General features: G+C 59.4%; 1 protein-coding gene across 1 annotated transcript in view; it reads right to left on the bottom strand.

Moving 5' to 3' along the window:
- Positions 1-23,002, bottom strand: part of MPPED1 (metallophosphoesterase domain containing 1) — a 58,160-nt gene that overhangs the window by 1,441 nt on the left and 33,717 nt on the right. Inside the window, exons 4-5 of the mRNA XM_053920676.1 lie at positions 14,708-14,933; positions 2,290-2,405 (exon numbers count right to left, since the gene is read on the bottom strand). Of these exons, the coding sequence (XP_053776651.1) occupies positions 2,290-2,405; positions 14,708-14,933 (342 nt within the window). The remainder of the gene's footprint in view (positions 1-2,289; positions 2,406-14,707; positions 14,934-23,002) is intronic.

The raw sequence follows: 23,002 nt of genomic DNA, 5'->3' as shown, positions 1-23,002 counted from the left end.
GCCGCTTCTGCAGCCTCGGAGACTGGGGGTTCTGGGCCCACAGGCCTGGGTGTAGCTCCCCCTTCACCCCCGCCCCTGGCATGCTCTTCCAAGCCAGGCCCTGCCTCAGCCTTCAGGAAGGGAAAGCGGGGCCCGTCATGGACGCCTGCAGCCATGCAGCCTCCCCCGCTCTGCTGGCCTCGCACAGAGCCACGCTGACAAAGGCCCAGAGTGGGCCCGGCGCGGGGGTGGGGTTGTGAGATAACGCGGGCCCCTGACTATTCATGCTGAGGTGGTCTCAAGGACAGCCAGAGGCCTGAGAGGGAAGGCAGAGGCCTGAGGACCCCCAGCGGCCAGCAGCAGAGAGGGACCCAGGAGCAACATTTGCATGTTGAAAGCTTTCTAAACAAATACCACAAAACCATGAAAACGTGCTTCTCACGTGGCTGGGGCAGGGTCTGCGTGCCCGCCCGCCTCCCGGGGCCGCCCACACGGGGCGGCTCGTTCCCGCACGTGGCTGCACTAACCAGGGATAACTGATACTCCAGGCGAATGCCTAAGGGCCCTGTTGGCCCCTTCTGTTTGGGGGGGACGATGGGTTTTCACAACTGTTGGGAGGGGAGGGGCTCCCTCAACTCAAAGAATCAGGCAGAGAGAGAGAGAGGGAGAGGGAGGGAGAGAGAATGAAAAGGAGGAAGAGGAGGAAGGGGAGGAGGGAGAGAAAAGGCAGGAAGTGGGCAGGCAGGCAGGAGCAGGCCTGGGGCAGGTGCCCCATTTAGGTATAAGATCTGCTCCTTACTTGCTGTGTGACCTTGGGTGAGTTGTTTAACCTCTCTGGGCCTTGGCCTCCTCACCCAGCGGCCCACCCAACAACTGGGCTGCGCTAGGCACAGGCGTCCCCAGAACGGGAGTGTGTGTTGTGTGTGAGGCAGGGGCCGGGTGAAGCGGGAGAGTGGGACTCCCGCAGATACCGTTTAGAAAGACGGATTGAGGGGTGGGAAGGAGGGAGGGAGGGAGGAAGCACCTGCCCCAGAGCCTCACTGTGGGACAGCGAATGTTGAAGGGAACTCATCCCAGGGCTCAGCAGGCCTCCTGAGGCGCTAACGCGGCCCGTGTGATGAGGGCTGTGTGTCGCCCCTAAACCTTCTCAGGGCCCCGGGACTCGGAGCTTCCTCCCTTTGAAAATGGGGACAGCAAAGCCTTGCTCTCTGCACGTTGTGGGGGTGCAGAGAGGCGCCTGGCACACAGCGGGCGCTCCCGGCAGCCCCTTCCCGCACAGGTGTCCTGGTCCTCGCCCTCAGCCCCTCCCACCCTGGATGCCCTCCCTCCTCCCTCCCCCGACTCCCCCAGACCCCATTCTGCAGTCACATCCTCTGTAAGCTCCCCAGGCCCTCTCTGGCAGCCTTTGTCTCTGCCTCAACTCTGGGGCTTCCCTCACCCACTGGGCTTGGCCATTCTGGGCCCCTCTACCCCGTGGACTGCGGGCCCTGGAGACAAGCTCTGCATCAGGGGAGCCCCCGGCCCAGCAGCACCCAGCCCTGCCTGGCCCCAGGCCATGCGGGTGATGGCAGGTTCGGCAGAGGCCTTGGTGGGTGAAAGAGGCTGGTCTGGGCTGAACTGCCAGGAGTTTGACCTTCGTTCTAAGGACTGAGGGAGCCCCAGAGGGTTCCAGAGGGATAGCATGGCAGAGCGGATAATTCAGAGAACTCCCTCCTCCTGCTGTGAGGAGAGTGGAGTGGAAGGGGCGAGACTTGGGGCTGGGGGCCAGTGAGGAGGTTGTCAGAGAGAGAGGACGTTGGCCTGGACCGCAGTGAGGACGGCGGTGGCAAAAGGAGAGGAAGAGCTGGGACACTGACCCAGGTAGCACCGACCTTGGTTCGGAGGTAGAACCGAAGGGTCAAGTTGATGGACTGGGAGTGGGGCTGGGTGAAGAGAGGGCGTGGGAGCAGAGATGTTGGGGTGGGGTCCACAGGCCCTGAGCCCTGTTGGGATGGGTGGGGGCAGGCCCCAGTGACTGGCGGGGCGAGGGGTGCAGGAGGCGGGGCCTGTGAGAGTGGCCCTGGCGGTGCTGAGTGCCCAGGACTCAGGGCTGGAGGTAGCAAGTTCAGCTCCTGGCTCAGGAGATTAGGGAGCCAGTGGGTCAACTCGTCCCTGATGCCCCAGCAAACTGGGCTCAGACCAGGGCGGGCCAGGGCTCCCCTCATCCCCATCCGCAGCATGCTCCCTCAGAGAGAGCCGGGCTGGGGCTGGGGCAGAGCAGCGGGGCCCAGGACCAGGGACCCCGGGGCTAGCGCAGTGGCTGGCTCTTACCCAGCGGGGGTCCGTGGGTTATCAGGATGTCCACGCCTTCGGGAATGAGGTTCCACTTCTCCAGCAGGGCTTGTCCTCGCGGGAGGTTAAAGCCCCAGCCGTAGAACCAGGGTTGCCTGTGGGAGAAGAGCAGGGTTCGGGGGGCTGGTGGGTGCAGGGGCAACCACAGGACAGGGAAGCAGGCAGGGCACCGAACGGCCATCAGGACCAGCTGGACGCCTAGGAACTCCGATCAGGGTGACGGCGGGGTCCGCCTGGGCCTGGCAGAGCAGACGGCATGGGCATCGCCAGCCTTCTCTTCCCTTTCCCCTCTTGCTTAACTGCAGTTTCCATTTTTCTGTGATGAACAAATATTATTTATGCAATATAGAAAGGAAAGTTAAAAAAATCAGCTTTTTCCAGAGACCTTTCTTGCTCCAAACCTTCCTAAGGACACCCACAGAGAACAGTCTCACCCGCCCCCAAGGGGGAGTGCGTTCCAGGGGGAGGACGCTCACTCCTGCTTCCAGCCCAAGCCCCCGCCAGGGGCCCAGGTAGGGCTGAGCACGTCCCTGCTCTAAGAGCAGGGCCAGTGAGTGAAACCCCAGCCTGCTGCCCACCCAGGACCTAGGCCAATCGGTGCAAGGCATAGCCGGCACTGGCTCAGTGGCATACGTGTGGCCTCCGCCGTCCCGATGGAGGATGTCCCAGACATTTCGCTACGGGACAGAAGAGGGAAAGTCGTCCTCTGTATAAACCAGAATGGCCCGGCAAAGCCAGCTGGATCCAGCTGCACCAGACACCCACCCCACCGCTGAACTTCCCAGTGCTATGGGCCCACAGACAGCCATTAGAATTGGGTCTTCACCCACAACAAAAGCCTCCAAAGAGTCCCTCCAGTTGACGTCATTATCAGTCCTGAACTGTCACTCTGGAGGAAGGCCTGTTAGTGCTGGGGCAGGGGAAGGTGGGAACACGGGGACACCTAGAAACCCCACCCAAAGCACTCAGTCACCACCGTCACCCTCACCCCAGAGCTCCGCTCCAGGCTCCCTGCTCACCTTGCGCGCCCAGCACCAGCCTGGGGGAGGGCAGACACATGGCGGGGGAGGGCTCAGTGACTGTGAGCAGATGTCACACAGCACTTTTCCTGTGGTATTGGGTTGCTGTTGAAAAGGTCCCCCATGTTCTAAAGTGATCCCGAGTGTCCCCCAGGAAAATTACTGACAGCAGGCAGAACACACCTGGCCACCGTCTCCCCAAGCCCTACCAGCCTAAGTCTTGGCCTCGAGGACAAAGGCTGTTGGCTCCTGCCTTGTTCTTGGTGGGTGGGGAGGCGTCAGGTGTTCCCCACACCTGACCATGATTGTGCCCCAGGAGAGAAGATGAGGGGGCCTGGGGATCTGCCTGAGCCTGGGACAGGAGAAACAGATGGTGAAGGGCAGGGCACAGGGGGGCTGCGTGTACCCCAGGTTGGGGCTGTTCCAAGGGATCCCCAACAACAGGAGGTGTCCACCAAGTGAGGGGACCGGGTGGCCAGAGCTGGGGAATGGTGGGTGGGTGGCACTGGGGACAGCCCCTCAGAGGGCACCTCCTCCCTCAGGTACACCTCACAGGGCTGCCCTCGCGCAGCAGGAAGCTGAGCTTCTCTCCACAGGCAAACATCCCCCCCCCCCACACACAGATACATGCCATATCACACCCAACTTCAAGGGCATTGGGGGGTCAGGGAGACCCGGCTACCATGGGTCTGCCTCTTACTGCCTGTGTGACCTTGGGCGGGTAGCTTACCTTCTCTCTACACCTCAATGCCCCCATCTGGAGAATGGGGGCAGTAATACCACCCACCTCAGCAGGACTGTTGAAAGAATCACACCAGTTTTTCCATATATGGTGCCTGGATCACGGTAAACACTCAGTGCACTGAAGCTGCCAACACCATCATCACCATCATCATCATCACCGCCATCACCACCACCACCATCACCACCATCACCATCATCACCATCATCACCTCCTAGAACCCACCCATGAAGCTGGGATGAAAAACACTTGCCCCAGGGCAGGGTTTTCAACCTGCACTTCGATGGGTCACAAAAGCCATTTTTAAAAGTAAAGCACAGGAGTGAGCGGCAAACACCAGAGGCCATCACAGGACACATCACAGAGAAGGGACACTTCCGTTAACTACCTTTAGACTCAGAGAGATGCCCACACCCGTGTGCACTGAGGCACAAAGTCAAGTGCTCGTCCTCCCGGGTCCTGGCCAGAAACAGCTGACCGTCCTGTGCGGTCCTGATGGGCTGAGCTGGCGGCTCTGTGGTCTCCGAGCCCCATCACACTCACAGCGCCCGCAGGGTGAGGCGGGGTGTGGCTGCAGCCACCAGAAAGCTCTGCAGGCCGAGCCAGGGTGGCTCCCCCCCGGGGCCTCCAGCACCGCCAGCCTGGGTGACCAGGAGCAGTGCATTTCTGGCGTGGCCTTCCAAACCGTGGCGCGACCCATTTTCAAAACTCTAACCAAGCATTTACTAGCAGCACAAGGCCTCACCAGTACAGAGAGAAGGCATCTATCGGTGCCCATGAGCCGCAGCACGGGGTGGCCCTTCGATAGAGACACTTGGAAACAAATCGGAGGCACCCAGAGGCCCAGGAGCTGACACACGGTCGAGCCCTCCCCTGCCCCACCTCCCCCTCGCCCAACACCGGTGAACCCTCCTCGGGGGTGACAGTTCCCTGTAGGGGCACCTGCCTGGTTCTTGGAAACATATCACTCCAAATCCCAGGAAGGTGGGATCCACCCTGTCCCCAGAGGTGCCCAGAGAGGTCGCCCCACTTCCCAATATCACACAGCAGGTCCTAGGCAGAGCCCGTGGAGGAGCAGGTCTGAACAGGTGAGATTCGGGACCACTACCCCAGGCCACCTGCCACCCTCTTCCCCCCACTTCCCCCCACACCTGTCTTCCAGGCCATGAGGAACACAGGCCTTGCAGCAGCCTCTGGGGTGGGGGTGGGGTGGGGGCCCCTCTGGGAGGGTCAGGTCGGGGAAAGGGGCTGCCTTGTTCCCCCCTAATGGGCGGGAAGGACACTGAAGTTGACCTCAGCCCTCCTGCCTGGCTCTGCCCCCAGGCTGGTCTCTTCCCCTCTCCCAGCCTGTGTCAGATGGGACAATGACACCTCTGTCCCCAGACCTTACCCCAGGAGGGCGGGGACGGTCCTTGCTCGGTGCCCTGCCTGACAGGGGATGGAGGAGGTGTAAGGGTCACTCTGTACCACCTCCGGGAGGACGCTCCCTAACATCAGTGCTGTCAACGGCAGAAGGTGATGTTCTGGCTTTTACTGGAACTCGGGGGAGCAGGAAAGTCCAACCCTGCAGGACACGTCCAGAGGAGACATTGCCCAGGATGGCGGCCGGCTGGGGAGCACTGTCGCCGGGCTGGGGGCGCTTCTCAAGGGCGGCCAGGGGCATGCGGCAGAAAGGTGGGGACCAGAGAAGCGGGAGAGGCAGACTGACTACAGCCCTCAGGGTGATGTCCCAAGGTCAGGACAGGCCTCCAGGGCCCCCGGACAATGTCATCTACCCAGGCTTCTGCTCGGGGAGAAGGGACGTAGGATGGTGCCCGTCCTTCCTCAAGTCAGCGTCGGCCCTCAGCTCTCCCAGTGTTCTGTGTTAGGCCACTCCACCCTCGACCTGCAAGTTCCTTTGGGGCCAGAGGTCACAGTGCAAAGTGCCCTGTGTCCCAGGCTGTCATCCAAGCAGCCAGGTCCTGCCAGCCCCTCACTGCCCCCACCCACCTGGGGGTGGCCTCGGGCTGAGACCCATGGACGCCCCAGCACCGGGTGGGCAGGACCCAGCCTGACTGCCCGGGGTGGGCCCCGCGTCCAGGACACACAGACCCGCGGGCAGGCTGGATGACTCAGAATTCCGACCGAGCCATGGCGGCGGCTTTATGTCCTGAATTTCTGTCTTTCTGTTCTAAAGTAACCATTGGAATAATTTTCTTACAGAACGATAGTTGCCATGACAACCAGAGCAAATTTTCCTTTTCTGAAACAGATGTCTCATTTAGTTGAAAATTAGAATGTGAACAAACCCATGAGAAAAATTAATTCAAACTTTAACAGAGCGCTGAATACAATGTAATCTCTCAGAGGTTAACTAACCCTTCGCGGTCTCCGTGCGCTCGTGGCGACCCTCCAATCCAGCCTCATTAAGCCCGCTTAGCCAATATAAATGACCTCCCCGTGGCCGACCATTAACCGCGTGGCCCCTGACGAGGGGATTCCGGCCTTCCGGAGGCAGAGGCGGGGCGGTGCTTGTCTACAAGAATGGCTGGAGCTCAGCACCCGCTCTGCTTTGTCTCCCCAGGTAAGGCACACACCTGGGCAAGGAGACATTCCCAGGGGTCCTTCAGTTAGCCTGGGGTACAGCCACCCCATTTCTTGGGGGCTGGGTTGTGGGGTGGAGGAGGCCTAGGATGCCCCCAGTGGAGTGGGCCCAGTCGTATTCGCTGGCCAGGGGCTGATGACCACAGAGGGGAGGGACACCAAGGGACACCTGCACACACAAGCCACCCACCCTCACACCTACCCCAGGGAGGCAAGCGCCACCACCGCCCCATTTTATAGATGCAGAAACTGAGGTACAGAGAGGCACAGAGATTCGCTTGCCCAGGACCACCTGGTGACCAAGGGACACAGCCAGGGCTCAGCCCCAGATGGCACATCCCAGAGCCTGGGCTCCGGCTGCCACCCCAGGGTCACCTTCCGCAGCAAACCTCCGTGAGCAGCCGGTTCACATCTGTGCTCCACTAGTCCTCAGGGCAAAGCTGCGGGAAGGTCCTGTTAAAGGGACGAGGAAATGGTGACACTGTGTGGTCAAGCTCTGTGCCTGAGGACACAGAGGAGGCTACAGGGACCCGGCCAAGGTCCTGGCTGCTGCCCCCTGCGCCCCACGATCAGCTACACGAAGAGGACCCTGTGGGGTGGCTGAGCCTCGTTGACTGCAACCGCCCGCCTCCGAGCAGCTCCTGAGTGTCCCTGCAGGGTCCCAACACACCTCACATCTATCGCCCATGCTACTCCTTTACTCCAGAGCCTTCCGTGGCTCCCTGCTGCCCTGCCCTCTGGGCCGCCCTGCTCAGGCTTCCTGCTGAGTTCACCCCTGTCCCCTGAGAGATAGGACAGTCCCCCTGTTCCTGCGTTGCAGCGCAGCCGATCCCCGTCCCTGGCAACTGCTAATGGTGTCCAGCCGTCTGAGATGCCCTTCCAGCCTCTCCTCAGAGCACATTGCTGGTTATTTGTGAAGGCCTGGATCAAGGGCCACTGCTTCCAGGAGGCTTCCCCTGATTACCTCCAGCCCCCAAGCACAGGTGACCCTCTTCATTCTGAGTGCCCTCTGGCAGCCTCCTTCAGGGCAGGCCCAGGTTGGATCTCTCCTGCCCAACAGGTGGGGCCCAGAGGGCTTCCATGAGGGGTTTGTTCAAGGTGTGCATGAATGAATGAATGGGTGGATGAAATGAACCCACAGCGTCTCTACCTGGCAGGCAGGCAGGTGGGAACTAAGCAGTACACCTCTGAACTGTCCCCAGAGTCCCTGGCAGTCACAAAGACCTGCAGCAAGACAAGAACACGAGACCTCTGGCCATCCACTGAGCACCCCCATCTCACCTGCCCAGACCTGCCCAGGTGGACTCATGCGTCCATTTCACAGGTGAGGCCTCAGAGGTGAAGCCAGATCCAGGACACTCACGCCCTCTGCCACATCCCAACTCCTCTCCCCAGGCAGCCCATTCCCTGGGGCCTGGGCTGGGGGACACCGAGAGCCGGGCGCTCTGCTGTCTGCCCAGCAGCCCCGCGGCCCTGTGAAAACCCTTTGGGGAAAGAAGGGATGGACTCCTGCCACAGGCCTGCTGGGGGCCAGGTGTTCCTGCTTCTGCCCTCCTTCTACAGGGTGAAGGCTGCAGTATGGGGGCCGGCGGGGAGGGGGGCGTTTCACCGTCTTCCCAACAGCCTGAGCTTGTGGGCCAGGTTGCCTCCCCCCAGCCAAGTACTCAGCCTGACCCCTAACCCCTTTGTTCTTCCTGCCCCTGCACTGCCCCCCACAGAGGCCAGACTTCCCTGGGCCATTTCCAGGGAGACAGCCACGGCCTCTGCCAACACTGAGAGCTCTCCAGGTGAGGATGACAGCAGTCACTGGCCCCCCGTGCCTCCCAGGACACCCTCGGCATCCCAGCGAGGCTGGGCCCCCGTTCTGCAGCAGGGGAAACTCAGGTCAGTGACCTGCACCGGTTCCCCAAGTGAATTCGTGCTGACCCCTCCCCTACACAGTCCAGGCCTCGGCCCCACCGGTAGCTCCCTCCAATGGGGTCCCTGCTCTCGCATCTCTGGGGCTGTGGGACCCACAGGGAGGCTGAGGGAGCTGCCTTCATAACATAACAGGGGTGCCAGCTCCAAGCACCTCCCCCAACCCCGGGGCTGCCAACAAGGGGGCAGGGCCACACAGAGCCAGGACTGCTGGTCACACACCCTGCCCAGGCACAGGGCAAGTCAGCAGCAAGAGAAGTGGAACAGAAGAGGGTCCCTTTGTCATTCCTAATTCACTTCCCCCACCCTTCCGCGGCAGAATCATTCATCTTTTGTTTGGCGGGGCCTCGCAGGAAGGCAGAGGCTGGTCCCGAGCACTATGTGTGTGAGGGGCCTCCGAGAGGGCAGCACGTGAAGTCAAGAAAGACGTGGACGGGAAAGGGGCAAAGAGAGACCGTGTGTGAGAGAAACACATGTGTGAGTGTGTGAGAGTATGCGAGTGTGTGGGGAGGGTGTGGGGTGGGAGGGCGTGGGAGTGCATGGCATTGCGTGGTGTGTGCGAGCAGGCTGAGCAGGGGACCGGAGACTAGGGACACCCCCCACCCCCTGCCCCCCCGCCGGCACAGCCCATGTACGGCCTGTCCTCTGAGGCTTGCAGCTGTCAGTCTCCGGTGCAGGGAGGCAAAGGGACATGAGCAGCAAAGGAACCGCTGGCAGTGGGCACAGCCAGGTCCCTGGGAGCCCTCCGGCCCTGTCTTGGGCCAGCGGCACTGGCCCAGGGTGTCCTCGGTCCATCCTTGAGGCAGGCTTCCTGGCTCCCTAAAACAGGCACAGCCTTCCTGGCTTGATTTGGGCTCAAGATGGGGAGGGCAGGAACTCCACTGAGGCTTCTGCAGGGCCCAGACCAGCGGCTCTGTGTGGCCCCCCATCTATCCCCCGCATATCCCTGGGAGGGAGAAACTGAGCCCAGTTTTACGGGTGCAGGACCGGGGGTCAGGGAAAGGATGACATGACCAGAGCCAGGCATCCAGGACCCCGGAGGCCAGGCCTGTTTGGGTTCTGCAGACCAAGAGGCTGCCAGGGGGCCGGGGCCAGGCCTGGGAGGACAGGGACACGGACAGGCAGGAAGCAGTGGCTCAGCAGGCTACCACTGGACGGCTCCCGGAGCCGAACGTGTCCACCGTCAGAATCTGGCACTGCCCTGTCTAGGGCAGAGATCTTGGGCCAGTCACTTCACCTACCGCAGCCTCACTTTGCGCCTCTGTGGAAGGGGGATTAAAAGCGTCCTGCCTTGCCCTGCCGCTGGGCAGATTAAATGGGACAACTGCGTGGCAGCTCCTGGGAAGGTGGCCGAATGTGGGGTCTCAGGCATGGAAGGGGAGGGCAAGTCTTGGCCTCTCCTGCCTGAACACGTGGGAAGGCCATGGCCTTGTGCTAAAAGCTTCTAAAAATGCAAGACAAGGCCCTGGCTGGGTAGCTCATGGGGTTAGAACATGGTCCCGATATGCCGAGGTTGCAGGTTCAAACACCAGTCAGGATACATACAAGAATCAACCAATGATGCATAAATGAGAGGAACACAGATGTCTCTCTCTCTCTCAAGTCAATAAATTTTTTAAAAATTAAAGGTATGGGAGATAAAATGCAACAGACACGGTTTCAGGTGCACAGGGACCGCCGGCCTCAGGAACCGGGGACTGCGGGTCCTAATGGCTGCGAGACAACGCAGGCAGGCCCCAGTGGTGGGGCGCAGTGGGAGCTGGTGCGACCGCCCCCGTAAAGCTGGGCCGCAGGAGGGCCTCGGGGGAAGAGTGAGCCAGGAAAGGCCGCCCGCTGGCCACAGGGAGACAGGACACCTCCACCAAGCAGAGGACAATGCCCCGACCTCTGACCAGGGCTGGTCCCCTAGCCAGCGAGCCCACGTGGCGGAGAAGCCCCTAGGCCAAGGGACAGACATAAAGGGGTCCCTGCTGTGCACCTAGATTGGAGCATACACAGATCTCTGAGGGGCACCCCCATACTACCACCCCTAAACTGGTCTACACCCCCAAACTGGGCTGCATAGGCCTCCTCAGACCCTCACTGATGGGGAGCATGCAATCCAAAATTACAACACCCTGAACCCCTTAGAGAATCAGTGGAGAGAAACTAAAACATAAATGTTTTCTAAAAGGTTAAAAAGCTTTTCTTAAGAGAAAAAGCAAAGGGTTCTGGATCAGGTGCATGGAGTTGAGTCCCAGACCAGCCCTTCCTCCTGCAGAGCCAGGAGGCAGGACAGAGGGCCCGGAGCCCAGAGCAGGGGCTGCCGGTCCACACTGGGCTCACCAGGTGGGCTTCCTGGAAGGGATGATGGCCTTGAAGCCAGGGAGGAGCAGGGCGAGGGGGTAGGAGGCATCCAGTCAGAGATGGCCTCACTGTGGTCACCCACCAGCATCTGGCTGCTGCTGGGACAGCAGGGGCCCGCTGGTGCCAGGGGACTGTCTCAGGCAGGGCCGGGACCCTGTCCCACCGGACACTCAGTTCCCAGGACTTTAGTCACATTCTGGCAAGAGGCATTTGTGAGGCAAGGGATCATTATATCATCCTTATTCCCTTTTCTCTAAAAGATATATTTTATCATGTTAGAAAAGAAGTGTTTTAGCCCTGGCTGGTGTGGCTCAGTGGACTGAATGCTGGCCTGCGAACCAAAGGGACACAGGTTCGATTCCCAGTCAGGGCACATGCCTGGGTTACCAGCCAGGCCCCCAGTAGGGGGCGTGCAAGAGGCAACCACACAGTGATGTTTCTCTCCATCTCTGTCTCCTACTCTTCCCCCATCTCTAAAAATAAAAATCTTTAAAAAATAAATGTGTGCAGTTCTGGGCGGGGCCTCCATCTTTCCATCGGGGCCCCACTTGGCGCTCAGTTACTGTGGGACTTGATGCCAGTCCCTTCATTTCACAGGTCTCAGTCTCCTCAGCTGAACAATGGGGACAATGGTCAGACCTCACTCCCTGTTCCAAAGACTTGTTCCAAAGATCAGGCAACTCCAGTGCGGACCTCCTGGGAAGCAGCGAGAACAGCGACTGGAGCGAGAACAGCGACTGGGACAGCTGTCGCATCCCCAAGCGGACACTGAGCTCCTGCAGGGACAGGTTTAAAACTCCCAGGTGGCTCAGCTCCCACCGCCACCCCATCCGAGGGGCCGCTGTGTGTACACGGAGGGGGGGAGGTGCGGGAGGAAGGACAGCAAAGGCTCACATGAGAGCCCACCCAGCCTGGTCCAGGGGCCCCCCAGTCCCTGCTCTACAGTCCCGGTGACTATGCGTGAGCAAGCTGGCTCTCCCCAGGCCCTGCTCTGGGCGGCGAGGCAACGAGCCTCTGAGATCCGGGGTGAGTGGGGCTGCCGTGTGCTGAGTGTCTTTTGTGTGTCCAGCAGTTTACGCACAGGACCTCCTTAAATCCTAAGAATAACCCTAGAGGTCATTGTCATTTTACAGGAGGCCAAGGGTCTGACTCAAGGTCACACGGCTGGGACCTGCAGGCCAGGGAGTGCTGGAGTCTGGCCATGCGCTGTCTGGGCGGAGCACCCAGCACCCCACCCCACCCCAGGCCCCACAGCCCCACCCTGCCAGGGGGTGGGGGGGCAGCCCGACGCCCAGCAACGGCCCGCAGCCCCTTCTGAAGTTTAATGCGTCAGCAGGTTTAGACCCTCCTTCCAAATACCAGAAGTAATCAGACCAGATGGACGAGCTGCGTGCCAACGTCCTCCCTCCCTCCCTCCCTTCCTCCTCTTTTTGTAAAAAATCAAGACTGCTTTCAGTTAAACGAGGAGAAAAAATGCATCCAAAACCCATACATGAATGCGGTATGTACACGGAATTTTTTTTAACACTTAGGCTTCTGTAACAGCTGAGTTCTTCCTCTTCTGCAGTTGGTTCCCGCCCCCTTCCTCTAAGCTGCTCTCGCAGAGGCTCCGTGCCCAGTCTGCACCTGAGGGGTCCAGAGATGGCTTCCCTGAGCCCTGGAAAGTCACAGTGCCTGGGACAGTGACAGCAGAGACACATGGCCTGGCCTGCCCGGAATCGAAGCCAGGGGTGGGGGTGTCTGGCCTCCAGCCTGGGGGTGATGGGCAACCCCCACGCACCAGGCAGGAGCAGCAGGTGGGCCAGGAGGTTCTCCGGCCATGAATGCCTTTGGAGGACTGGTTACTGCCATTCCATCGTTTGGCTTCACCTGGGGCTGCCCCAGAGAGGACCCCGCTGCCTAGCGCCCCCTCGCACCAATGCGAGACCGAGGCTCACAAAGGTCAGACGTGGAGGGCGAGGCAGAGCAGTGGGGACGTCCCTGGTGCGTCTGGGCCCAAGCACTCGACTGAGCCCGTCCTGCACCTGCAAGCACAGTGGCCCCTCCAGGTCTCGGGCGTGACGTGGTGGGTCCCACAGGCTGATGACAGAGCCACAGGCGGGCAGAGCTGTGGCTCACTGAGACCCCTCTGCCTGTCACACCCTTCTGGGCCCTGCGTCACCCCAGCTCCCACGGCTGCAACTCCACAGCTCCCGCCAACCCAAGGAGTTGGCCGCTGACGCCTTTGCAACCACCCCTGGAGAGGGGCACTGTCACTTCCACTCTGCGGGAGAGGAAACTGAGGCACAGAAAGGTTAAGTGACTTGCCCAGGGTCACACAGCCCCTAAGAGGTGAGGCCAAGATGTGAGCTGAGGAAGTTTGGTTCCAAAGCGATGCCGTTAACCTCCATAGAATATAACTTTTCAGACGGGGGCCGGAGGGAGGGCTAGGTATGTGGGGGTTGGGTGTCATGGAGGCCAATTACTGAAAACCACTGGGCAAGAAATGCAGGCCAGAGTCCCTGGTCTGGGACCTGAGGCCCCACATCTGACCCTCCAGACCCTCTGTTCCCACTCACCTGCTTCCTCACTTGCACCTCACACCCCAGACCTTCCCACAGGCTCGGCTCACCTCCAGGCCTTTTTCACACGCTCACACTCCTAGAACGCTCTCCTGGCTCCCAGACTCCCCCCCCCTAGGCCTGTGCTCTGCCGGCCTGTGAGGCAGGCTTGGGCACTTCCTCTCCTCTCCTTCGCACAGAGCTCCCCACACCCTGGAGTGCCCCTTGGTCTTCTTCTGGAACCTCCCAGGCTGCAGGGAGGGTTCACGGAGACCCTGTACATGGTGAGGACTCAAGAGAGAACAGCAGCTGCCTCCTGGGGCTCAGGAAAGGCTGGAGGGCCTGGCACCTCCCCCCGCTCCACGAGGAGGCCTTGGCGGTATGGGACCAGGTCCTCAACGCGCCCGCAGTCTCCGCAGGTCAGTGTGCAGCGTCGCCCAGGGCAGCACAGGGCTTCCCTGAAGTCTCCGCACCCTCACAGGCTCTGCGTCCTCCGAATTGCCCCCTAATGCTCCCATGTGTGCTGCCCCAGCTGATGGCACTGTCTTGGGCCCGTCACGCACCCTCTGGACTCCATTCCCTTCCTTCATGGCTCAGGTTGCCCCACCTCCCCCGGGAGCACAGGTGGTCTGTCCCTGCTATGTAGGGTGCCTTCTGCACCCTGCAGCACTTGGCACCCTGTGGCTACAGCCAGCTGGGCCTCTGAGGGCCAGTCCGTCCTCTCAGGACTGAGGAAGGATTGGAGACGGTGCTTATAGAAGCTTCAGCCCAGGGCCTGGCTTGCTGTAAGTGCTCAGGAATGGTTTGCTGCCACCACCATTATCACCATCACCATCACCATCATCACCATCACCACCATCTTCACCATCACCACCACCACCACCACCACCACCGTCACCTTCATCATCACCACCATCACCACCATCACCATCACCACCATCATCATCACCATCACCATCATCACCACCATCACCACCATCACCACCACACCATCACCACCATCACCATCACCACCATCATCACCACCATCACCATCATCACCATCATCACCTGGGTTCCCATTGACACACTGGCCATCATTCTCACCTTGATCCCCACCGTCCAGGTGAGCTCAGTGTCCTCAGCAGACAATGACGTGCACCTGTGACTGAAACCCCCAGCCCCGCCCCCTGCGCACCCAGCCGTCGCTCCCCGCGTGCCCCAGCGTGGCCTCACGCTCCGCGCGGTCTGGACAGCACAGGCGCACTCACCACGGGGAGCCGTAGATCCGGAAGCCCCGCACGGTCACCTCCGAGTCCTGCAGGTAGATACAGTTGGTCAGCAGCGACTGCACGTTCTCGTAGTTCTCCGGCTTCAGCTTCGACACGGACGGGAAGTAGTAAAAGTCCTGCTTGATGAGGTCGGCCATGAACTCCTGGTCGAAGGTCAGCTCGTGGTTGCCCGCGATGACGATCTTGTACTCGTAGGGCAGGCTGCCTGCGGGGCGGGCACAGAGACACGGCGCCGCTGGGGTCTGCCCGCAGGCCTGTTCTGCTTGGCAAAACTTGTTAGTTTTTTACATTTGAATTTGTTGCCAGCATAAAAAAATTCAAGGGATTCCCAATCAAATGTCATTCTATTTTCTAACAGTCAATCAATTTTAAACTGATGATCCTGGCCCAGTCACGTGCTGAGTGTCTGTGTCTCCCCAGACAGCAGTGTGCCCCGGTCCCTACCTGCCCCAGCACTCGCACCTGGCCCATGTCACTGACCGCAAGGCATCTCCCTCCCTGCCGGTGCTGCGGCCCCTAGAGATACACCCCTGGCTGCTGTTCCTTGGGGCTTCCAAGCAGGTGATGGGGATCGCTTCCTGGCCCTCTTCTAGGGCACAGGGGCCTGGCCCAAACAAGGCTGCTGAGCGGTCGGCTTGTTCCCTGAGCAGGGCAGCTCCAGCAGCCCGGGAGCAGACCTGTTGGCTTCAGCCATCTCCGCCCCCAGCACCCCAGGGTGACACAGTGCAGAGGACCCATGGATGGCGATGCACACACTGCCATCGGGGAGGGAAGAGGTGTGCCTGAGCCTGGGCGGCTGGGGAAAGGTCACAGAGGGCAGAGAGAGCCGGCTGCCCTTTCCTGGACTCCACTGGTGGGCCAGCCAGCTGGGCAAAAGGCCTCCAGCCCCCACAGGACCTTCGAGGCAGGCTCTGTCATCTCCGCCTTGTAGCTGGGGAAACAGGCCCTGTGGCCGGGCACCTGCCCCGGTCCCATGACAGGTGAGTGGTGAGGCAACACTGGATGTCAGTCCGGGTGACCCCACGCACGCGGGAGAGCAGTTCGGATTGGAAGGCCGCCAGGCCAGAGCCGGGGGGCCCCCTCACAGAACCCCTCCTCACACCGCCAACCGATTGTTTCCACTCCGGGCACCCTCCCGTCCCACTCCGAGCACCGCCCCCGGCTGGGGGCACCGGAGCTGCACTAATGCATTTATGTCACGTCCTGGACTGGGGACGTTACTTAAGCAAATTAGCAAATTACTCCAACTGAACAGTGTCATTATTTCCGCAGCTCCTGTCTGCGGGGACCAGGGAGCGAGCAGGAAGCTGTCAGCTGTCCCTGTTCCTCTCACCTCCGCAGAAGAGGCCAACTGAGGTTCTCCCTCCACCCAGGGCAGAGTGGATGGGGGGTGGGCAAGGCTTCTGCACATAAAGCCAGGCGGGAGGCAGGAGCCATAGTACATGCACAGGACGCCCCCAATACCGTCTGGTCTCTCCCAGAAAGGCAGGTGCCCCATGGCTTGGAGGCGGGAGACTTGCCCCTTGGTGAACCCTTTCTGAGCCGGAGGCCCAGCCACAAAGATGTCCGTCTAGATGTCCACTTGGACTTGGCAACTCACCAGCGGGGTATCACCTTCACAGACACCTAAGGATTACTATTCCCATATCTGGGAGCAACAAGGCTCAGAGAGGTGGCCTGAGGTCACACACATCGAACCACAGAGGGCAAAGGATGTTCCATAATCTTTGTGGCTTGGCCTCCTCAAACTCGTCGTGACGTGGCACTCGGAGCCACCAGTGGGCAGATTGATGGGAACGGGTGGATGACGAGTGGGTGCAGCACGGATGGAAGATGGACGGACAAATGGGTGGATGAATGGAGGGTGGGTGGATAGATGGGTGACGGACGGATGGATGAATAGATGCACGGATGGAAGAAATGCGAATGGACAGAGAAACTGATGGACCGCAATGTGTGGGTCGTGGATGGATGAAGGAACGCGGAGAGAGATAGGTGCGTTTATAAGTCGATCAATCCAGATAGCCCTGTCTCCTTCATACCAACCGACCTCTGTCTCCCTGGACGCCTCCCTTTCCTCCTCCAACCGCCCTGGCAGGGAGCGCTCTTCAGGCCCTCCTCCCTCGTCCATGACCCTGACCGTCCATCTCTGAATCTTCCCAGCCGGGCCTGCTCTCTGGCAGGTGGGGGTAGAGGAACTAGAGACCAGGCTCAGGGTGGCCTGACCGTCACAGGGCGGGGCTGCTGCCTCTGACCTTATGGCCACGGGCTCCATGGGCCTTCAGGGGCTCCCGTCATCTGGCAGCCTGACTGTGGGTAAACGGCCAACGACTCATCACCCCAGGCCCCTCACTCAGCTTCGGCTCCCTTCTGGTGTCTGGGCAGTGAGAGAGGGCAGTGTCGGGGACCCCAATGACCCGCGGATTTGCAGGGCCTCATGGGTGAAAAAGCGAGATAAATATCAGTTCCTCCACCCGAGGTCTGCACGCAGGGGCGATCACTGACCCCTCTGCCCCTCCTTGCTGCTGTCCTTCAGCAGCAGAGAAGAGGGCTCCCTGGTGCCCAGGCCCGACGACAGGCCGGGAGTGTCTGGGTCCTGGGGGAGGGGAGTCCTCCAGGTCGGTGTGAAAAGAGAGGAGGCAGTGTCAACCCTGGAGACTAGAAGGTTCTGTTGCTCTGTGGACCAAGGATGGGTGCGGCGCAGGGAGACCAGAAGCAAGACAGCCTGTCTGAAGGGCCCCCCCAAAGCTGCACCCCATGGGCTGCAGCGCCGGGGTCTGAGCGGCTGTGCTGGCTTGGTGGGGTTCAGGGAGGGGATGCACGGATGGGTCCAAGCGCCTCTTTTCACCCACCTCCCCTCATCTGCCCAACAGAGGCACAGGATCCAGTCAGCCGATGCCCGAACCCCACCAAGCCAGAAACTTGCCTCCCTCCCTGAAGCTGCACCCTGTTGTAGAGCCGCCCACCCCCGCCAGCACCCACCCTGGTCAGCTGCCCACACACCCCGATGGAGCAGGCTCCTTCCTGCTCAGACCCTGGGCGAGAGGCACCGGAGGGGCACACCGATAACCAAGACACCGTCATGAGGTCAGTACCAAGCAACACGCAGAGCTTCCAGTCCATACCACTCACTGGACAGAGGAACCTGGAGCTCAGAGAGGGGAGGAGGCTTGCTGAGGTCACACAGCAAGACAGTGGAGAGTAGGGACTTGAACCCTGGCCTCTCACCGCGGGAGTGCTGAACAGCAGCCCAAGAGTGGGGGACTGGAAAAGGTATGAGGACATTCGGGAAGACTGGCGCGGCAACTTGAGGGACAGGTTAGGTGCCGGGCCACGCGGGCCTTCCTGGGTGGGACAGGATGCTAATCTCCCAACTCCGATCTCTGAGGAAGCCAGCCCAGCCTCCCCCTGCTGTTCAGGACTGGGGCAGGGGCGGGCACTGCTGCGCATTTGTGCTCCGAGTGACAACAACCTTCAGGCTGTCTCCCCAGGCTGCGTCCTCTCTTCTCAGCCTGCCCATCTGAGAGCTGGGCATCTGCTAGACGTGAGTTCCTTGGTGCTGACGAGGTAGCATCCACACAGCGCTAGAGGATGACCACAGCTTCCCATCCGCGTGCACACCCAGCGCCCAGCGCATGCCCACGGAGACCCCACACGGCAGAAAGTGTTCATGGCACGTGGGGGGGCACAAAGAGGGACACGCATGGACACCTCTGCTATCCGTGCCTCCCAGACTAATCTCCCCCCGAAAGGTTAGGATCCTCATCGCCAGCACCTGCCCGCCCCATTTAACAGGCAGTGCTGCCTCCAAAGTGCATCATCTGTTAAATTCAACAAGACAGGCACCAGCGTCTTGACAAGCTGTGCCACCGCCGAGCGCGCGCCGAGCCCAGTGGAGTGGCAGCTTCTCTAAATGCGGCGACAATCAGGAAAATGCCCACTTACGGCTCCTTCCGCCCATTGCCACCACGCACAGCACCGCCGAGCGGGCGGCATAAAGAGACGGCATGATGAGCCCTGATTGCCTTTGGAGTGCGTCTTTGACGGTTCCGTCTCAACACTTGCCAGCATCTGGGAGGCTCCCAGAAGCATGCTCCCCGGATGGCGTGGTCTGGAATCACACGGGGATGGTACCAGTGCCGTGGCTCTGCCTCCAGCCACCCATTGGGTCTTGAAGCAGGTTGGGCGCACAAATGCCCAGGATGGAGTCACACGGGGGGTTGGGGGGGACACAGGGCAGGGAGGCCGGCAGAGAGAGGGTTCTGTGTGTAGCCTGAAAAGGATGGAGAGACCTGAGACCAGGACTGCTGATGGCGGGGGAGGGGTGACAGGAACTTGGGGGGCCCTGGCGGGGCCTGCAGAATCTGCTTTTCCCCGCTCCGCCCAGAGGGCTGGGCGTCGTGATAAGTGATTTGCACCTGATGCTTCTGGGCAGCCCTGGGAAAAAGGGCCGCTCACCCACACCACAGAGGAGAAGCCATGCGAGAGTGGTGAGGGGTGTGTGCATGGAGCCCGGAGCTGGGAGCCAGCCCAGCTCCCACCTCCACCTCCTCCTGCTCTGTGGCTGGGAGTGAAAGCCTCACTTCTGAGCCTCAAGACCCCACCTGGAAGCCAGGATGTTGAGGGCTCTTCAAGGGGTCCTCGCAAGGACCACACTAGGGGAAGACGTCCATGGGGAGACCCTACATGGCGTGTATCCTGCAGACAGGGGAATGACGGGCACAGGGAAGATGTTTACACCCACGGGTCCCTGGAAACAGGAGGCACATGGGGCTGCAAGGGAAGGCCCTCCGGATGGGAGTCAGAGGAAGTGGCAGGAAAACATGGGCGACAGCCTGTGTGGTGGCCTCCAACGGTGGGAGTCCTGGCAAGCAAGTCTGGGATGGCTGGTTTGAATCACATTGGCAGGCTAGGGGCGGGGCACAGGGACTGTCCCGAGTTGCCTGCACCTTGGCCCAGGGGTGACTAGGGCAGGGGCATGGTGGCCGGAGGGTGAGAAGCCCAGGGGGTGGGCAGCGCTCTGGACTGGTTGGCTTGCTTAGGAAAGGTGAGGTGCTCCAAGGGGAGTCCGGCACCATCCCTAGGACCGGCTACCCCAGGGAAGGCGGTCTGGTCCAGTCCCTTCAGCATCCGCAAGGCCCCAGAGGCCAAAGCGTCAGCATAGGGAAGGTGAAAGGCACCACGTTAGCCACTGTCACTGCCTTCAGGCTGTGGGGAGAGAGGCTGTGCTCTGCCCCTGGAATGTTGGCCAGGAAGATGCAGGTGACACAAGAGGCATTAAAAGGTCACCTGTCTGGGGTCATACAGCAGCTCCTGGAGTCTAGGTCGCCTGCCCAGAGCTGGTGTTCAGATGACAGACCAGCCTGCTGTGGCAGACCCGCCCCCCAACAGAGGGTGCTCAGCCCCACCACTCAGCCCCACCACCGAGCTCTGCCCAGCCCCGCCCAGCCCACAGGTCCTGTGGGCTTCATGGATTCTGGATCCATGGATTCTGGATTCACAACTCAGCACTGCTGCCCATATTGAAAAGGCGAATGCAATTTTTCTTTTGTTCTATCATAGTAGCCAAAATGTTTAACTTTCAAACATTTGTCTTTCCTGGGAAATGTTTTAAAACAGGAACATTCCGTCCTAACCCTCTTTAAAGGCTACTGCAGAGCATAGGTGATATTAGGCTGGGACAGCTGAAAGTTTTCTGTTTGTCCTCCCCAAAATCAGGCCACCTGCAGCCAGAAAGTCTCCGCAGGAACCTCCCCAGAGGTCACAGCCCAGCAGAACACACAGGCCCAGACACCAGGGAGCCAAGCTGGGAAAGCAGGAGGGAACGTGCATTAGAACGCCAGGCTGTGGCGCCCCCTGCAGGCCAGGCCCTGTTGGCGCTCTGATCTCACCTCTCACCACCCACTACCGATGGTGCACCCACCTCTCCTGGCTGCTTAAGATCTCCTGATGTAGGCAAATGCTGTCCCATCTACCTGCGACCCTCTTCCTGCCCTTCTGCCTGAGTCAACTCCAATTCCACTCACCCTGTGTCCAGTGACCCAAGTGCCACCTCCTCCAAGATGCTCTGCACGATCACCCTCTCTTCTCCCAATCCAGCAGGGGAAGGTGCCCCCCAACACCCTGCGATGCGTGAGTGCCCAGAACCAGGAAGAGTGAATAATGAACAAAGAAGGACCGTGCACAAATGATGAGGTATCCAAATGACTGTGGGATTTTTAGTAGCGACACTGGGAACAGAGAGAAAACACAGGAATGCCTTCCAGCTTCCGAGGGAGAATGACTTACAACCCAGAATTCTACACCTAGACAAACTGTCAATGAAGCGCGAGGACAGAGTGAAGACTTTTTCTGACATGCAACTTTGCCAAACACTTGTCTCTAGTGAGTTCTTCCTCAGAAAGCTACCGGAGGGTGTCTTCCAGCACGATGAGGGAGTAACCAAGTAAACGGAGCCGTGGGGTGCTGGAACCAGGGGCTCTCAGACCCAAGAGAGGCAAAGGGAGATGATGGTGAAGGGAGGTCGCAGGACCACAGCCGCACACAGGCCTGGATGTCAACCAGCTCAGACCCAGGCAGGGGGCAGAGGCTCAGGGAGTATGAGAAAAATGAGCCAGCCGGTGGCCCAGCACAGGTCACTTTGCTGCTGAGGGGCCTTGAAACCTGCAGGAGACAAGAGTGGACCATGCCGGGTACACAGAGAAAAAAAGCATACAGAACAATTGACTGCTTAGGAATAACAAAACTTAGTACAGTGAATATTTAAGCAAAACCTGTGATGGGACCACAGTAAAAAGGACAGGAGCCCTGGGGGTGGGGCTCAGTGGACTGAGCCCCAGCCTGCAAACCAAGGGGTCACCCATTCGAGTCCCAGTCAGGGCACAGGCCTGGGTTGCGGGCCAGGTCCCCTGTTGGGGGCATGCAAGAGGCAACCAATCAATGTTTCTCTCCCTCTCCTTCTCCCTCCCTTCACCTCTCTCTAAAAATAAATAAACAAAATCTTTAACCAAAGAAAATACTTTTTTAAAAAAGCAAGACAGGAGAAAGGACGTGTGTATATGGGTGGAGAGGCTAATCTCTGAATCTTCATTTCTCACCGTAAGAAATTAACAAGTAAGATCTAAAACTGAAAAATCCAACAACAGCAATATAAGATTGTTATTTTGAGACACTGTGGTGATAAAAGCAGCAACTACCGGAGTTGCACTGAGAATGGGAATTGGGACTCGTGGGAGGGGCTGGGGAGGGGCCTGCTGGCTGCACCGGGAGCCCGGCAGGCTCTGTGGCTCATTGTGCCCTTGTAGGCCGCCACACAAACAGAATTTTAACTGAATAAAAGGAAGGTTTTGGGAGGCCAGGCACTGCTTGCTCACCTCCTAATTCTGTCCAGGGACAGCCTGGCCTCTCACTTGTTCGGCCTGTTGCTCGAAACCTAGGACCAAATCAAACTGGGCCCCAGTTCAGACCAACGGGAAGACAGAACTGGCAGGAAGCCTAACCCTAACTATACTCCTCTGAGATTGGAGGCTCTAAGTGCTGGGATTCCTGGGGCAGCCAGGTTCAAGGGCAGGTGAGGCGGCTCTGCCCTCAGCGGGGCAGGCAGCCATTCACGACACCACAGGTGCCCACACTGAGTCTGAGACAGGCTCCCTTGGGCCCTGGTTCTACCCTTCACATAGTTCCACCAAAGGGGTACGGTTTTTGCAGACGAAGAAACTGGGGCTCAGAGAGGTTAAATAACTGCACAGTTGGCGAGCAGAGGACTGGGAATCCAAGCCCGGACCCATCGACGGCCGAAGCCCCTGATTTCTCCCTCTCTGCCACAACCACCAGACAAATTCGATGTGCCAGGGCGTTTGCATTGAACGGTCCTCACAAAGGAAAAAGAAAAAGAATAAATGTCACCATGGACTTGAATCCTTATGATCCTCCCTGTTACCAGAAGCCCTCAGTGATTTTTTTTTTAAACAACATAATATTTTGGAGAAGATCTCATGGCCACTGTAAACAAGCCTTTAAAGGTCATTTTTTAAAAGCAATACAGATGTTAGTATAAGTTAAACAAATTCAGCAAAAGTGCAGAATATGAAAACAACGCACAGAATGACCAGCTGCATTTCTATAGAGGAAAAAGAAACAGTCCGAAAAGGACATTAAGAAAACAATCCGACTTTCAATAGCAGCGAAAAGAACAAAAGAGTTAGGAATAAACTTCACCAAGGAGGTGGTAGATTTGTCCACTGAAAACTACGAAACATTTGCTCGAAGGTTAAT

This window comes from Desmodus rotundus, chromosome 3 (genome assembly GCF_022682495.2).
Source record: "Desmodus rotundus isolate HL8 chromosome 3, HLdesRot8A.1, whole genome shotgun sequence".
NCBI lineage: Eukaryota > Metazoa > Chordata > Mammalia > Chiroptera > Phyllostomidae > Desmodus > Desmodus rotundus.
Note: the sequence above shows the minus strand (reverse complement) of the source record. Positions and strands in the feature narration are given on the sequence as shown.